Source organism: Delphinapterus leucas, chromosome 2, assembly GCF_059928025.1.
Source record: "Delphinapterus leucas isolate spDelLeu-1000000601 "Yukka" chromosome 2, BTC_Dleu_Yukka2, whole genome shotgun sequence".
In the NCBI taxonomy this organism is placed as follows: Eukaryota; Metazoa; Chordata; class Mammalia; order Artiodactyla; family Monodontidae; genus Delphinapterus; species Delphinapterus leucas.
In genome coordinates this window covers 62,446,745-62,465,334 of record NC_143130.1, presented here as the reverse complement: position 1 = coordinate 62,465,334, position 18,590 = coordinate 62,446,745, and the positions used below count along the sequence as shown (strand labels likewise).

The window sequence follows — 18,590 nt, the reverse complement described above, 5'->3', positions numbered from 1 at the left end:
TTATAAGAGATACACCTTCAATATTAAGATGTAGAAAAGTCAAAAGAAAAAGGCAGGGAAAGATATTCTATACATACCCCATTCAAATCAAAGCTAGTATTGTTACCAGATGAAATAAGAGTAGCCAAGCAACATTTTAGAGATTTTTAAAAATTATTAAAGGGTCATTTCAACAGAGAGATAAAGTAACTCTAAATTTATATGTACATAACATATCTTTAAAACATATAAAGCAAACCCTGACAGGACTGAAAGGAAAAATTGAAAAAAAGTCTATATTTACACTGGGAGATTTTACCATAACTGTCTCAAATGATAGTACCTGTAGATAAAGATCAGTAAAGATCAAAAATATCTAAACAACCTGATTAATGAACTTGACATAATTGATATGTCTAACAACTAATGCTTTTTTTTTCCATTTTTTTCCCTTTTGATACTTCAATCTGGAAACTTTTTTACTGATATGTCTTCTAGTCATTCTACTCATCCTCTGTTCTCTATGTCTAATCCATATTTTCTTGAACATATTAATAATAGCTATTTAAAAAATTTGTGTCTGAAAAGTAAAATGTTTGAAACATCTGTGAGTTTGTTAGTTTAAAAAACAGTTTTGGGGCAGTTTAGAGTTATTTTACTCTTTTTGATTATGATGCCTCATATTTAATTGAATGTTTAACATTGTATACTAAAAGTTATAGAGACTTCTTCTAAAAATGTATAGTTTTTTTATGGCAGTAAGGTAGAGAACAAGCAGAACACCTTAATCCTGTCAAGGTTTGGCTTGAGGTTTTATTAAAGTTGATGTGTTTTAGTTTTTTCTTGTTCCTTTTGGAGTCTCAATTGAAAACCTGGGGTGCTTGCCAAGACCACTTCATTCCTGAGTTCCAACTTTTGTTTCCTCGGCACCATACAGTTGCTACAATATCTGCTTAGTTCATTAGCATCCCAGCTGCTGTTTTCTGCTGGGTGTCTTGGAATCTTGCCCTGTATATGCAAAGCTTAGCAGTTGTCAGACTTCTTAGGGGAAGATTGAATGCAGATTCTTTTGGCTTACTTTCCTGCAGTTTCCCCCTCTCCAAGATTTTTTCCCCTGTAGCCCCAGTTGCTTTAGACTCATCAAACTCCAATATCTGTCTTAGCTAGATAGGACTGCTGGTTTCTGCTAGAACTCACTTTCCTACACTGTGAATTCCAGCAGTCTTCAGGGAAAATTCTAGGGTGAATGTGGATCTCATGTTGTTGTCCCTATTCTCAGGAATTGTAGTTCCTTAAGTCTTGCCTATACTGGTTGCTTTCCAATGCCTTTAAACAATTCATTTATATATTTCGTCTAGCTCTTGTAGTTCTGTTTGGCAGGAAGAAGATTAATTTTAATACAGGCTACTTTGTCATGGCTGTAAGTCCAAATACATATTCAAGCACTCATGGAATATTTACCAAAATTGACACAGTAAACAAGTTTCAATAACTTTCAGATGATTGAACTTATTCTGCCTGTCTTAACACAGTGGAATGAAGTTAGAAATTAATTACAAAAATGTAGCTGTACAATTTTCAGATTTTTGGAATTTTGGAATATATATCTGAATAATCCATGAGTCAGGGAAGAAATCACACTGAAAATTAGAAAATGTCAGTTGAATAAAAATGAACATTTGAAATCTTTGGGATTAGGGTAAAGCTATGCTTTGAGGAAATTTTCTAGCTTCAATTACACCAATTAGAAAGGAGGAAAACCTAAAATCCATACTCTGTCCATCTCAAGAAGTTAGAAAAGAACAAGCTAGACCCAGGGAATATGGAAGGAAAAATACAGGTGAGAATAGAGAAAAATTAACAAAGCCAAAATGTAGTTCTTCAAATAGACCAATAAAATTAACAGACTTCTAGTAATACCAAGAAAAAAAGGAGACAAGGCCTAGCACCAGGAATGAAACAGGGGCATTGGCACAGATCCCCAAAATATTAAAAAGAAATTATGAGCAATATTATACACTAAATTTAGAAATTTAGAAAAAATTAACAAATAACTTGAAAAACATAACAGAAGTTGCATAGCAAGAATTAGAAAAACTTGAAGGGATGTAAAAAAATGTGGGTTAATAATGAAACATTTTTTCACAAAGAAAATTCCAGGTCAAAATGGCTTCACCTGTGAATTCTTCCAAACATTTTAGGTAAAGATACATTCAATCTTAAAGAAACTCTTCCTCAGAATAAAAGAGAGATCATTTTATAAGCTTAATATCAAAATCTAAAAAGGATATTATAATAAAACATTTTCTCTTGAACATTGAACAACATATTAGTGAATTAAATACAGCGATAAATAAAAATGATAACAAATCACAGTCAGGTTGGGATTATTCCAGGGCTTTTTTATTTTTCTTTTTCTTTTTTCCTTTAATATCTTTACTGGAGTATAATTGCTTTACAATGTTGTGTTACTTTCTGTTGTATCACTATATGCATACGTATATCCCCATATACCCTCCCTTTTGCGTCTCATTCCCACCCTTCATATCCCACCCCTCTAGGTGGTTGCAAAACACCGAGCTGATCTCCCTGTCCTATGCAGCTGCTTCCCACTAGCTATATTACATTTGGTAGTGTATATATGTCAGTGTTACTCTCTCACTTAGTCTCAGCTTACCTTTCCCTTCCCCGTGTCCTCAAGTCCATTCTCTATGTCTGTGTTTTCATTCCTGTCCTGCCCCTAGGTTCATCAGAACCATTTTCTTTCTTTTCCTTTAGATTCCATATATATGAGAAAGCATACGGTATTTCTTTTTCCCTTCCTGACTTACTTCACTCTGTATGACCGACTCTAGGTCCATCCACCTCACTACAAATAACTCAGTTTCATTTCTTTTTATGGCTGAGTAACATTCCATTGTATATATGTGCCACATCTTCTTTATCCATTCATCTGTCGATGGACACTTAGGTTGCTTCCTTGTTCTGGCTGTTGTAAATAGTGCTGCAGTGAACATTGTGGTACATGACTCTTTTTTTTTTTTTTTTTTTCGGTACGCAGGCCTCTCACTGTTGTGGCCTCTCCCGTTGCGGAGCACAGGCTCCAGACGCGCAGGCTCAGTGGCCATGGCTCACGGGCCCAGCCGCTCCGTGGCATGTGGGATCTTCCCGGACCGGGGCACGAACCCATGTCCCCTGCATCAGCAGGTGGACTCTCAACCACTACGCCACCAGGGAAGCCCATGACTCTTTTTGAATTATGGTTTTCTCAGGATATATGCCCAGTAGTGGGATTGCTGGGTCATATGGTAGTTCTAGTTTTAGATTTTTAAGGAACCTCCATATTGTTCTCCATAGTGGCTGTATCAATTTACATTCCCACCAACAGTGCAAGAGGGTTCCCTTTTCTCCACACCCTCTCCAGCATTTATTGTTTGTAGATTTTTTGATGATGGCCATTCTGACTGGTGTGAGGTGATACCTCATTGGAGTTTTGATTTGCATTTCTCGAATGATTAGTGATGTTGAGCATCCTTTCATCTGTTTGTTGGCAATCTGTATATCTTCTTTGGAGAAATGTCTATTTAGGTCTCCTACCCATTTTTGGATTGGGTTGTTTGTTTTTTTGATATTGAGCTGCATGAGCTGCTTGTATATTTTGGAGATTAATCCTTTGTCAGTTGCTTCATTTGTAAATATTTTCTCCCATTATGAGGGTTGTCTTTTCATCTTGTTTATGTTTTCCTTTGCTGTGCAAAAAAGCTTTTAAGTATCCTGAGGTTACATTTGTTTATTTTTGTTTTTATTTCCATTTCTCTAGAGGGTGGGTCAAAAAGCATCTTGCTGTGATTTATGTCATAGAGTGTTCTGCCTATGTTTTCCTCTAAGAGTTTTATAGAGTCTGGCCTTACATTTAGGTCTTTAATCCATTTTGAGTTTATTTTTGTGTATGGTGTTAGCGAGTATTCTAATTTCATTCTTTTACATGTACCTGTCCAGTTTTCCCATCACCACTTATTGAAGAGGCAGTCTTTCCTACATTGTATACTCTTGCCTCCTTTATCAAAGATAAGGTGACCATATGTGCGTGGGTTTATCTCGGAGCTTTCTGTCCAGTTCCATTGATCTATCTTTCTGTTTTTGTGCCAGTGCCATACTGTCTTGATTACTGTAGCTTTGTAGTATAGTCTGAAGTCAGGGAGTCTGATTTCTCCAGCTCCATTTTTCTTTCTCAAGATTGCTTTAACTGTTCAGGGTCTTTTATGTTTCCATACGAATTGTGAAATTTTTCGTTCTAGTTCTGTGAAAAATGCCAGTGGAAGTTTGATAGGGATTGCATTGAATCTGTAGATTGATTTGGGTACTAGAATCATTTTCACAATGTTGATTCTTCCAATCCAAGAACATGGTACATCTCTCCATCTATTTGTATCATCTTCAGTTTCTTTCATCAGTGTCTTATAATTTTCTGCACACAGATCTTTTGTCTCCTTAGGTAGGTTTATTCCTAGATATTTTATTCTTTTCGTTGCCATGGTAAATGGGAGTGTTCTCTTAATTTCACTTTCAGATTTTTCAGCATTAGTGTATAGAAATGCAAGAGATTTCTGTGCATTAATTTTGTATCCTGCAACTTTACCAAATTCATTGATTAGCTCTAGTAGTTTTCTGGTAGCATCATTAGGGTTCTCTATGTATAGCATCATGTCATCTGCAAACAGTGACAGCTTTACTTCTTTTTTTCTGTTTTGGATTCCTTTTATTTCTTTTGCTTCTCTGATTGCTGTGGCTAAAACTTCCAAAACTATGTTAAAATAATAGTGGTGAGAATGGGCAGCCTTGTCTTGTTCCTGATCATAGTGGAAATGCTTTCAGTTTTTCACCATTGAGGACGATGTTGGCTGTGGGTTTGTCATATATGTCCTTTATCATGTTGAGGAAAGTTCCCTCTATGCCTACTTTCTGGAGGGTTTTTATCATAAATGGGTGTTGAATTTTGTCGAAAGCTTTTTCTGCATCTGTTGAGATGATCATATAGTTTTTCGCCTTCAATTTGTTAATATGGTGTATCACATTCAGGGATTTGCGTATATTGAAGGATCCTTGCATTCCTGGGATAAACCCCACTTGATCATGGTGTATGATCCTTTTAAGATGCTGTTGGATTCTGTTTGCTAGTATTTTGTTCAGGATTTTTGCATTTATGTTCAACAGCGATATTAACCTGTAGTTTTCTTTCTTTGTGACATCTTTGTCTGGTTTTGGTGTCAGGGTGATGGTGGCCTCATTGAATGACTTGGGGAATGTTCCTCCCTCTGCTATATTTTGGAAGAGTTTGAGAAGGAGATGTGTTAGCTCTTCCCTAAATGTTTGATAGAATTTGCCTGTGAATCCATCTGGTCCTGGGCTTTTGTTTGTTGGAGGATTTTTTTTTTTTTTTTTTTTTTTTTTTGCGGTACACAGGGCTCTCACCATTGCGGCCTCTCCCGTTGTGGAGCACAGGCTCCGGACGCGCAGGCTCAGCAGCCATCGCTCACGGGCCCAGCCGCTCCGCGGCATGTGGGATCTTCCTGGACGGGGGCATGAACCCGTGTCCCCTGCATCGGCAGGCGGACTCTCAACCACTGCGCCATCACGGAAGCCCTCTGTTGGAAGATTTTAATCACAGTTTCAATTTCAGCGCTTGTGATTGGACTGTTCATATTTTCTATTTCTTCCTTGTTCAGTCTTGGCAGGTTGTGCATTTCTAAGAATTTGTCCCTTTCTTCCAGTTTGTCCGTTTTATTGGCATAGAGTTGCTTGTAGTAATCTCTCATGATCCTTTGTATTTCTGCAGTGTCAGTTGTTACTTCTCCTTTTTCATTTCTATTTCTATTGATTTGAGTCTTTTGTTTTTTTTCTTGATGACTCTGGCTAATGGTTTATCAATTTTGTTTATCATCTCAAAGACCCAGCTTGTAGTTTCACTGTTCTTTGCTATTGTTTCCTTCATTTCTTCTTCATTTATTTCTGATCTGATCTTTATGATTTCTTCCCTTCTGCTAACTTTGGGGGTTTTTTGTTTCTTCCTCTAATTGCTTTAGGTGTAAGGTTAGGTTGTTCATTTGAGATGTTTCCTGTTTCTTAAGGTAGGACTGTATTGCTGTAAACTTCTGTCTTAGAACTGCTTTTGCTGCATCCCAAAGGTTTTGGGTCCTTGTGTTTTCATTGTCACTTGTTTCTAGGTATTTTTTGATTTCCTCTTTGATTTCTTCAGTGATCTGTTGGTTATTAAGTAGTGTATTGTTTAGCCTCCATGTGTTGGTATTTTTTACAGATCTTTTCCTGTAATTGACATCTAGTCTCATAGCGTTGTGGTCGGAAAAGATACTTGATACTCTTTCAATTTTCTTAAATTTACCAAGGCTTGATTTGTGACCCAAGATATGATCTATCCTGGAGAATATTCCATGAGCACTTGAGAAGAAAGTGTATTGTGTTGGTTTTTGGATGGAGTGTCCTCTAAATATCAATTAAGTCCATCTTGTTTAATGTTTCATTTAAAGCTTGTGTTTCCTTATTTATTTTCATTTTGGATGATCTCTCCATTGGTGAAAGTGGGGTGTTAAAGTCCTCTAGTATGATTGTGTTGCTGTCAGTTTCCCTTTTTATGGCTGATATTATTTGCCTTATGTATTGCGGTGCTCCTATGTTGGGTGCATAAATATTTACCATTATTATATCTTCTTCTTGGATCAATCCCTTGATAATGATGTGGTGTCCTTCTTTGTCTCTTGTAATAGTCTATTTTAAAGTGTATTTTGTCTGATATGAGAATTGCTACTCCAGCTTTCTTTTGATTTCCATTTGCATGGAATATCTTTGTCTATCCCCTCACTTTCAGTCTGTATGTGTTCGTGGTTTTGAAGTGGGTCTCTTGCAGGCAGCATATATATGGATCTTGCTTTTCTATGCATTCAGTCAGTCTGTGTCTTTTGGTTGGAGCATTTAATGCATTTACATTTAAGGTAGTTATTGATATGTATGTTCCTTTTACCATTTTGTTAATTGTTTTGGGTTTGTTTTGTAGGTCTTTTCCTTCTCTTGTGTTTCCTGCCTAGAGAAGTTCCTTTAGCATTTGTTGTAAAGCTGGTTTGGTGGTGCTGAATTCTGTTAGCTTTTGCTTGTCTGTAAAGGTTTTAATTTCTCCATCGAATCTGAATGGCATCTTTGCTGGGTAGAGTAATCTTGGTTGTAGGTTTTTCCCTTTCATCACTTTAAATATGTCCTGCCACTGTCTTCTGGCTTGCAGAGTTTCTGCTGAAAGATCAGCTGTTAACCTTCTGGTGATTCCCTTGTATGTTATTTGTAGTTTTTCCCTTGCTGCTTTTAATATCTTTCTTTGTATTTAATTTTTGATCGTTTGATTAATATGTGTCTTGGCATGTTTCTTCTTGGATTTATCCTGTATGGGACTCTCTGCACTTCCTGGACTTGATTAACTATTTCCTTTTCCATATTAGGGAAGTTTTCAACTATAATCTCTTCAAATATTTTCTCAGTCCGTTTCTTTTTCTCTTCTTCTTCTGGGACCCGTATAGTTCGAATCTTGGTGCATTTAATGTTGTCCCAGAGGTCTCTGAGACTGTCCTCAATTGTTTTCATTCTTTTTTCCCTATTCTGCTGTGTGATTGTTATTTGCACTATTTTGTCTTCCAGGTCACTTATCCATTCTTCTGCCTCAGTTTTTTGGCTATTGATTCCTTCTAGAGAATGTTTAATTTCATTTATTGTGTTGTTCATCATTTTTTATTTGGTCTTCAGTTCTTCTAGGTCCTTGTTAAAGTTTTCTTGTATTTTCTCCATTCTGTTTCCAAGATTTTGGATTGTCTTTGCTATCATTATTCTGAATTCTTTTTCAGGTAGACTGCCTATTTCCTCTTTAATTGTTTGGTCTGGTGTGTTTTTACCTTGCTCCTTCATCTGCTGTGTATTTCTCTGTCTTCTCACTTTGCTTAACTTACTGTGTTTGGGGTCTCCTTTTAACAGGGTGCAAGTGCATAGTTCCCGTTGTTTTTGTTTTCTGCCCCCAGTGGGTTGTGTAGGCTTCCTGGTGGAGGGGTCTGGTGCCTGTTTTCTCGTGGATGAGGCTAGATCTTGTCTTTCTGGTGTGCAGAACCACGTTCTGTGGTGTGTTTTGGAGTGTCTGTGACCGTATCATGATTGGAGGCAGCCTCTCTGCTAATGCATGGGGTTGTGTTCCTGTCTTGCTAGTCATTTGGCATAGGGTGTCAAGCACTGTAGCTTGCTGGTCTTTGAGTGGAGCTGGGTTTAAGAGTTGAGATGGAGACCTCTGGGATTGCTTTTGCCATTTGATATAACGTGGAGCTGGGAGGTCTCTGGTGGACCAATGTCTTAGACTCGGCTCTCCCACCTCAGAGGCACAGGCCTGACACCTGGTCAGAGTGCCAAGACCCTGTCAGCTACACGGCACAGAAGAAAAGGGAGAAAAAAAGAAAGAAAGACAGAAAAAGTAAAATAAAATAAAGTTATTAAAATCAAAAATGAAAAATAATTATTACAAAGTAATAAAAGAAATAAAAAGACAGAAAGAAGAGAGCAACCAAACTGAAAAACAAATCCACCAATGATAACCAGCACTAAAAAATGTACTTAAAAAAAAAAAAAAAAAAGACAGAAAAAAAAGACAGACCGAACCCTAGGACAAATGGTAAAAGCAAAGCTATACAGACAAAATCATACAAAGAAGCGTACACGTACACACTCACAAAAAAAGGAAAAGATTATATATATATATATATATATATATATATATATATATATAAGTAAGGGAGCAACCAAATCAATAAACAATTCTACTAATGTTAATAAACTGTAAATACTAAAGTAAGATAAACATATAACCAGAAACAAATTATTTGCAGAAAGCAAATCCCAAGTCTACAGTTCTCCCAAAGTCTGCCACCTCAATTTTGGGATGATTTGTTGTCTACTCAGGCATTCTACAAGTGCAGGGTACATCAAGTTGATTGTGGAGATTTAATGTGCAGCTCCTGAGGCTGCTGGGAGAAATTTCCCTTTCTCTTCTTGTTCACACTGCTCCTGAGGTTCAGCTTTGGATTTGGCCCCGCCTCTGCGTGTAGGTCACCTGAGGGCATCCTCTCCATTCAGACAGGACGGGGATAAAGTAGCAGCTGATTAGGTGACTCTGGCTCACTCAGGCTGGGGGGAGGGAGGTGTATGGTATGCGGCTTGAGCCTGCGGTGGCAGAGGCCACTGTGACGTTGCAGCAGCCTGAGGCATGCCGTGTGTTCTCCTGGGTATGCTGTCCCGGTATCATGGGACCCTGGCAGTGGCGGGCTGCACAGGCTCTCCCGAGGGGAGGTGTGGATAGTGACCTGTGCTTGCACACAGGCTTCTTGGTGGCTGCAGCAGCAGCCTTAGTGTTTCATGCCCACCTCTGGTGTCCGTGCTGATAGCCGTGGCTCGTGCCCATCTCTGGAGCTCGTTTAGGCAGTGCTCTGAATCCCTTCTCGTGCACTCTGAAACAATGGTCTTTTGCCTCTTAGGCAGTTCCAGACTTTTTCCCGGACTCCCTCCCAGCTAGCTGACTAGGTCAGTGTCTACCAGTTCTGACTTTCACTACCTCGTTAAGTCTCACTGCTGCTTGGTGGGTGTGGAAGTTCAGCTCCCACTGACACTAGGTGTGAGGGAAAGTGGAGTGCTGAGTAAGTACGGTTCCTACTGCTTTGTTTAGTGTTATTAATGCCAATTGGAGGTAAGAGCTCAGCTCACTGTTCACCTTTGCTGACATTGTTTTGGTGAGGGAATTGGACCACCATCTGCTTCTGCCAGGTGGGCAACGGAAGTTCAGCTCTCTGCTTACCCCTATTGAAACTATGGGGTGGAAGTTTTCCACTGACGTTTGGCTAGAATAGAAGGAATATTGCCAAAATGGTTGTCTGTTTTCTTAGGCCATCCTTTTCTCTGTCCTTTGGCTTGGCAAAACAAGTTTTGCTGTTGCCTGTTTTGTCTATGTCAGTTGGTCCTTCTGGATTGGAGGCTTTTATAGCATCCTGTCAGCAATAAACAAAAACAGAACTCACTGCTGTGCTGCTTTTCAATTCCCAGGGTCACTAGGCAGTCCACCTACTACTTTCTATCTTTTAAAATCGTCCTGTACTTATTTTGTATGTTTTTTTCCAGAGTTCTTAATTGTAAGTAGGAGGACGTGGAAATGAAGGTGAGGCTACTCCATCTTGGCCAGAACTGAAAGTCTTCATACTAATTTTGATAGATTACAATTAGCCTATAAAATTTTAAAAATTGTGGCTATCACTGTATACATATATATCTCAGGTTGTGAAATTTTGAAACATTTTGGTAGAAGCTTATTTATTTTAGGCTAGTTTGCTCTGTGACTTTGGATACAGGCCCTCATTTTCTTATGTGTATGGTGAAATACTGGACTAGATCATTGAGGGTTCATTCATTTAACACTATAATCTTATGATCATTAAAATAGTTTTTTACCTTTTTTTCCTATGTCAGTGTATACTGTTAGTACTGAGACAGGGGAAAAAGAACATGGATTTTGGACCAAGGCCTATGTTTGGATTCTAAAAGAAGGGGAGGTGGTTTTTACATATTCATTGGGTATGGACATCAGAACCAATTTGCCTAGACTTACATCTTGGCTTTACCTTTACTAAGTGTGTGACCTTGGGTAAATTACTCAACCTCTCTTTGTCTCAGTTTCCTCACTGGTAATATGGGAATGATAGTACTGATCTTAGAGGGTTGTTGTGAACCCTCTAAGAGGGTTTATTTAAAAGAGTTACATCTAAGGCACTTAGAACAGTTCTAGCACATAGTATACACAGTATAAATGTTATTACTTTCTGACTATGGGGACTTAGGTCAGTCTTTTTTGTTTTTTAAGGATTTATTTCTTATTTATTTATTTTATTTTTGGCTGCATTGGGCCTTAGTTGCAGCACACCGGATCTTCATTGAGGCATGTGGGATCTTTCGTTGTGGCACATGGGTTTCTCTCTAGTTGTGGCACACAGGCTCCAGGGTGCATGGGCTCTGTAGTTTGCGGCATGCAGGCTCTCTAGTTGAGGTGTGTGAACTCAGTAGTTGTTGTGCTCTGGCTTAGTTGCCCCTTGGCATGTGGGACCAGGGATCGAACCCGTTTCCCCTGCATTATAAGGCGAATTCTTTACCACTGGATCACCAGGGAAGTCCCAGGGTCTTAGGTCAGTCTTAATCTCAGTTTTATCATTTGTAAGATAGGGATAATTATACCTACCCCACAGTGTGGTTGTAGGAACTAGAGAATACACACACACACTTGTGCACAATACACCTTGCATAGTAATTAGTGTCATGTTTATATTTTAGTTATATTTAATGGAAATTAGATTGGAAAATGTTATTTTGTAGGTTTTTGAAAATGTTTATCATCAAAGAAATCTTGATTTATTTTCTTCCCTCAATTGCGTAGAACGGAAAGATGCTGAAGGATGGGAAACTGTTCAGAGAGGAAGGCCTGTTCGTTCACGATCAACAGCAGTGATGCCAAAAGTTTCATTACCAACAGAAGCATTAAGGTCAAAGGATGACAGTGATAAAGAAAATGTACATCTTCTACCTGATCAAAGTATTCAGAAAGGTGAATTTGTTGGAGGTGGACCTTCTAATACTATAGAATCTCGGCTCAAAGACTCATTACACTCATGTGATCATCCTCTCACAGAGAGAACCCAGGTAGTACATTCTGAAAATCCTTTTATTGCTTTTTTATAAAGGATATATATACGTATGTTGGAATGTCTTAATTTTTCTACTTCATTTTTTACTTTTATTGTGAAAAATTTCAGATCTACAGAAAAGTTGCAAGAATAGAATAATGAACTCTCCTGTACCCTTTTCGTAGATTCACAGATTAACATTTTGCCACATTTTTTTCTCTCTCTATTTACATATCACATACTCATATTGTATGCTAAACATTTGAGAGTAATGTGCAAATATCGTAACCATTCACCTTTAAATGCTATAGCATATATCTCTAAAGAACAAAGAAACTCTTTTACATAACCACACTATAATTATAAAATTCAGGGAATTTGACATTTATATAATATTGTTATCAAATTTATAGTCTGTATTCAAAAATTTCCAGTTGTCCCAATAATTTCTTCATAGAATGTTTTTCCATGATGCATGATCCAATCTAGAGTCACACATTGTATTTGGCTTTGTTTCTTTAATGTCTTTCACCAGGGACAGTTACTCAGCCTGTCTTTGTCTTTCATGACATTAATATTTTTGAAGTATACATTGTGGGTTTTTTGTACAGTGTTCTTCAGTTTGTTTATTCATTATTCACTTTAGCTTATACATTTTTGAGAGAAATAAAGTGATTGTTCTTAGCCTCACATTTAAAGGCATATATCAATTTGCCCAAGTTTGTTAACTTTGATTACTGGTTAAAATGGTGTCCTCCTGCTTCATTTGTAGTGTTATTTTAAATGGTGATGAAAGTAGAATAATTTTTCACTTGCTCTACTTTTACTTCCTACAATTCGAGTATAGAGTGATTTATATTTAAATAATTCTTTAAAGTTAATATTCCCAGTACTCTTCTGTCAGTCCATTTGAAGTTTATTTTACTTACTCGGTTAAGCAAGGCATTTTTTTAAAAAACAGGACTTCAAAAAAATTTTTATTTTATTATTATTATTATTATTTTTTGGCCACCCTGTATGGCATGTGGGATCTTAGTTCCCAGACCAGGGATTGAACCTGCACCCCCTGCGTTGGAAGCATGGAGTCTTAACCACTGGACCGCCAGGGAAGTCCCAGCAATGCATTTTTAAATGATATTTGTTTACAAAAAAATTTTATGTTCATTTTATGTAAAATGTCCAATGAAATATAAGAGAGATTCTTTGATAAGGTACAGGGACTAAGTAAAAAAGTTGTAAAATAGTTGTCATATTTCTCAGTCCGGAATAGTATCTGCCTTTTAAAATTCTCTCCTTTTACTTGTAGGATATTTATTTTTATTAGAAACTGTACTCAACTTCCATGGTTTTTTTCCTTAATGATAATAATGGCTCTTAATCCTACATTGTTCCTGATGTTTTATAACTCTTTAATGTATGTATGTTTTGTGCCCACATGAGATTGAAAGCTCCTTGTGGGCATTATCTTATGTTGCCTTTTAATTTCCCACAATATGGAGCAGAGTCAAAGATACGTAGGAAGTAATCAGTACATAGTTGTTGGGTGAAACTTTAAGAAACTTTTAAATGTAGGTAAATTTGATGATGAAATCACTTTCTATATCACTTAACTAACATCTGGCATTCTTGGTACATGTATTATATTTTAACTATAAAATTTAACAGTATAAAAATTATGCTGATTTTGTGTAATGAATAAACTTATGTGATTTTTTGAGGTTTTAGAAATAGTCTATACATAGAACTTTTGAGTAATTATTGTTAAATTATTTCAGTATAAAAGTTCACTGCTTGTGGTGGCCAAGCTAATATTAATAATTGTTTTCTCCACTGTCATTCTGAAAATGGAATTAGCATTTTTATATATTTTTCAACATTATAGTTTAGCTTTGATTTTGTTATTTAAGTTGATATTGATTTTTTAATAAACAGGGTTGACTATATTGTGAAGATCAATAATGCTAATGTAAATATTACTGAGAAGATTATAAACCATGGTGACTGATGTATGGATAATGTTGATAGCAATATAAACATTGTGATGCAATTTGAATAATGCTTATGCTAAAATGAACACTTTGGGACACTTTAAAGTTCTAACCAATAGTAGGATTTTTAAAGTAGTTTATATGACTAGGCCAAGTTTAATATTTATATAAATACTATATCAAACTAGGGTTTTTATGGCCACTGCACTGTTTATCTAATGTTTATTTAAGTAGTGATGTGAGTAAGTTTTAAATTCACAATTTTAGATTTTATTTCTTCTCCTTGGAGTTCATTACTCTGAGTATAGCTGGAAAACATAGCACCATTCTTTCTGTACTCTGTTAGAAAGTGAAAATAAAGGCTTGTTCCTATTCACTAAACTAGAAAGTTTTTAAAAAATGGGTATGTATTTGACTTTAGCATAAGTTGTATTTGTTTAAGTGGTTTTTACATTTCTCTTGGTTATGTGTTAAGTATTTCTAAAGGGGAATGGAGAGCCTATTGAAGTCTAAAGGATATGAATTGCATAATGAAACTGCATGCTGACATATACTCTACTTTTTATGGTGTATTTCTCTTTTATATCTGAGATTTGGTATTATGTGCTATGTGGTGTCCTAAACATAGTAGATGTGCAAATAAAATTTGTGGCTGCTTAATGGTTTCTCTTCTTATACTTGAAACATACCAAAAAATGACTGAGTCATCTGTCAGTCAACTGCTGCTTTACAGTTGATAGGTTAAGCAGAATCAGGTTTTCTAGAGTGAAATAAGTTGGTGAGTATTTTCCATTATCTCTGATTCAATCTGTAATATGTTTCGTTAGTTCACAGTGAGTACACTGGATGATGTCAAGAACTCTGGCAGTAGTTTCTTACAAGACAATTCTGTGCAAACTTCTGAAATACCTGCCGTTCACATTGATATAGAGTGTGTTTCAGTTACTCAGCAAGCTGACACACCTTTGCAAGCAAGTGAAGACAAATTTTCAGAAGAGAAAGAAAGAATAGAAAGTGATGAAATGGATCCTTCAGATATTTCAAATGTGAGTGCTGCTAACTTGGTAAGAACAACTTATCGGAATTCTGAGTAAATATATTAAAGAGACATAAACCCCAATAATAAAAAATTGTATATTTCTGTACACTTTACAAGCACTTTTTAACATAGCATTTTATATATGTTATTTCACTTTAACATTTTATTCTTATAGCAATCTTTTGATATAGTTAAGTTTCTTCTTATTTTGTAGAGGAAGGAAATGAGACTGTGAGAATTAAATAACTTGCTCAAAATCATTCACTTGGTGTGTGATTTGATCACATGTTCTTTAACATTAAGAAACTATCATAATAATGTTTTCTATGCAACATCTACCACTCTGATAGATGGGAAATTGTGCTTAATGAACTTAGCTTTAAGAATTCTCTTAACAGGGTACTTTAGACAGTTATTATCATTTGCTTGGAGTTGGTCTTTAAGATGAAATTTATTTATCATCCCTATGGCAGAATCTTTAAAAATGCATTGACTTAAAATTACTTATATAGGTTTATGTTTTTGGATGACTATTTAATTCTGCTCATGTCTTTCTCCTTCCCATTTTAGTATTAAGATACTTGGCCTGAGTATAATTCAGATTAGGTCATGTTGGGTTTGTTTAAAAAGTAATTTTCAAAAGGAATAGGCACATATAAAAAGTTGTTGAGAAAAAATTCAAATTTAGTTCGTCTTTTTTTTGGCAATTGACAAGGAAATTTAGTTTTTTCTGAGATACATTTTAAAGTAATAACTAGAATTATGACTTATAACATTATACCAGAACATATAAGATTTTTAGAAATTTCACATAATGTCTGAAACATTTATATTAACATATTTCCATACAAATAACCCAAAGAAAGTTTAGTATTAGGTTTTGTTTGTTTGTTTCTTTCTTTATACTACAGGTTCTTATTAGTCATCAGTTTTATACACATCAGTGTAAACATGTCGATCCCAATCGCCCAATTCAGCACACCACCATCTGCACCCCACCGCGGATTTCCCCCTTGGTGTCCATTTGTTTGTTCTCTACATCTGTGTCTCAACTTCTGCCTTGCAAACTGGTTCATCTGTACCATTTTTCTAGGTTCCACATAAATGCGTTAACATACGATATTTGTTTAGCTCTTTCTGACTTACTTCACTCTGTATGACAGTCTCTAGGTCCATCCGCGTCTCAACAAATGACTCAATTTCGTTCCTTTTTATGGCTGAGTAATATTCCATTGTATATATGTACCACAACTTCTTTATCCATTCGTCTGTCGATGGGCATTTAGGTTGCTTCCATGACCTGGCCATTGTAAATAGTGCTGCAATGAACATTGGGGTGCATGTGTCTTTTTGAATTATGGTTTTCTCAGGGTATATGCCCGGTAATTCTTAGTTTTTTAAGGAACCTCCATACTGTTCTCCATAGTGGCTGTATCAATTTACATTCCCACCAACAGTGCAAGAGGGTTCCCTTTTCTCTACACCCTCTCCAGCATTTCTTGTTTGTAGATTTTCTGATGATGCGCATTCTAGCTGGTGTGAGGTGATACCTCATTGTAGTTTTGATTTGCATTTCTCTAATAATTAGTGATGTTGAGCAGCTTTTCATGTGCCTCTTGGCCATCTGTATGTCTTCTTTGGAGAAATGTCTATTTAGGTCTTCTGCCCATTTTTGGATTGGGTTGTTTGTTTCTTTAATATTGAGCTGCATGAGCTGTCTATATATTTTGGAGATTAATCCTTTGTCCGTTGATTCGTTTGCAAATATTTTCTCCCATTCTGAGGGTTGTCTTTTTGTCTTGTTTATGGCTTCCTTTGCTGTGCAAAAGCTTTGAAGTTTTATTAGGTCCGATTTGTTTATTTTTGTTTTTATTTCCATTACTCTAGGAGTTGGATCAAAAAAGATCTTGCTGTGGTTTATGTCAAAGAGTGTTCTTCCTATGTTTTCCTCTAAGAGTTTTATAGTGTCTGGTCTTACATTTAGGTCTCGAATCCAGTTTGAGTTTATTTTTGTGTATGGTGTTAGGGAGTGTTCTAATTTCATTCTTTTACAGGTACCTGTCCAGTTTTCCCAGCACCACTTATTGAAGAGACTGTCTTTTCTCCCTTGTATATCTTTGCCTCCTTTGTCATAGATTAGTTGACCGTAGGTGCGTGGGTTTGTCTCTGGGCTTTCTATCTTGTTCCATTGATCTGTGCTTCTGTTTTTGTGCCAGTACCATATTGTCTTGATTACTGTAGCTTTGTAGTATAGTTTGAAGTCAGAGAGTCTGATTCCTCCAGCTCCGTTTTTTTCCCACAAGACTGCTTTGGCTATTCAGGGTCTTTTGTGTCGCCGTACAAATTTTAAGATGATTTGTTCTAGTTCCGTAAAAAATGCCATTGGTAACTTGATAGGTATTGCATTGAATATGTAGATTGCTTTGGGTAGTATAGTCATTTTCACAATGTTGATTCTTCCAATCCAAGAACATTGTATCTCTCTCCATCTGTTGGTATCATATTTAATTTCTTTCTTCAGTGTCTTACAGTTTTCTGCATACAGGTCTTTTGTCTCCCTAGGTAGGTTTATTCCTAGGTATTTTATTCTTTTTGTTGCAATGGTAAGTGGGAGTGTTTCCATAATATCTCTTTCAGATTTTTCATCATTAGTATATAGGAAATGCAAGAGATTTCTGTGCGTTAATTTTGTACCCTGCAACTTTACCAAATTCATTGATTAGCTCTTGTAGTTTTCTGGTGGCAGTTTTAGGATTCTGTATGTATATTATCCTGTCATCTGCAAACAGTGACAGTTTAACTTCTTTTCCAATTTGTATTCCTTTTATTTCTTTTTCTTCTCTGATTGCTGTGGCTAGGACTTCCAAAAGTGTGTTGAATAATAGTGGTGAGAATGGACATCCTTGTCTCATTCCTGATCTTAGAGGAAATGCTTTCAGTTTTTCACCATTGAGAATGATGTTTGCTGTGGGTTTGTCGTATATGACCTTTATTATGTTGAGGTAGGTTCCCTCTCTGCCCACTTTCTGGAGAGTTTTTATCATAAATGGGTGTTGAATTTTTTCAAAAGCCTTTTCTTCATCTATTGAGATGATCATATCGTTTTTATTCTTCAATTTGTTAATATGGTGTATCACATTGATTGATTTGCATATAGTGAAGAATCCTTGCATCCCAGGGATAAATCCCACTTGGTCATGGTGTATGATCCTTTCAATGTGTTGTTGGATTCTGTTTGCTAGTATTTTGTTGAGGATTTTTGCATCTATATTCATCAGTGATATTGGTCTGTAATTTTCTTTTTTTGTAGTATCTTTGTCTGGTTTTGGCATCAGGGTGATGGTGGCCTCATTAAATGAGTTTGGGAGTGTTCCTCCCTCTGCAGTTTTTTGGAAGAGTTTGAGAAGGGTGGATGTTAGCTCTTCTCTAAATGTTTGATAGAATTCAGCTCTGAAGCTATGTGGTTCTGGACTTTTGTTTGTTGGAAGATTTTTTTTTTTTTTGCAGTACACGGGCCTCTCACTGTTGCGTTCTCTCCAGTTGTGGAGCACAGGCTCCAGATGCGCAGGCTTAGCGGCCATGACTCACAGGCCCTGCTGCTCCGTGGCATGAGGGATCTTCCGGGACCAGGGCACGAACCCATGTCCCCTGCATCGGCAGGTGGACTCTCAAGCACTGCGCCACCAGGGAAGCCCTGTTGGAAGATTTTTAATCACAGTTTCAAGTTTATTACTTGTGATTGGCCTGTTCGTATTTTCTGTTTCTTCTTGGTTCAGCCTTGGAAGGTTATACCTTTCTAGGAATTTGTCCATTTCTTCCAGGTTGTCC

At 36.6% G+C, this 18,590-nt stretch overlaps 1 protein-coding gene across 7 annotated transcripts in view; it reads left to right on the top strand.

The window, feature by feature from the left end:
• Nucleotides 1-18,590, top strand: part of SCAPER (S-phase cyclin A associated protein in the ER) — a 494,989-nt gene that overhangs the window by 138,156 nt on the left and 338,243 nt on the right. For 6 of the 7 annotated variants that reach the window (XM_022580126.3, XM_022580128.3, XM_089906963.1 and 3 more), the window contains 2 exons: nt 11,489-11,751; nt 14,551-14,787. In XM_022580126.3, the coding sequence (XP_022435834.1) occupies nt 11,489-11,751; nt 14,551-14,787 (500 nt within the window). The remainder of the gene's footprint in view (nt 1-11,488; nt 11,752-14,550; nt 14,788-18,590) is intronic. The other variant, XM_030761728.2, reaches the window with a different exon arrangement.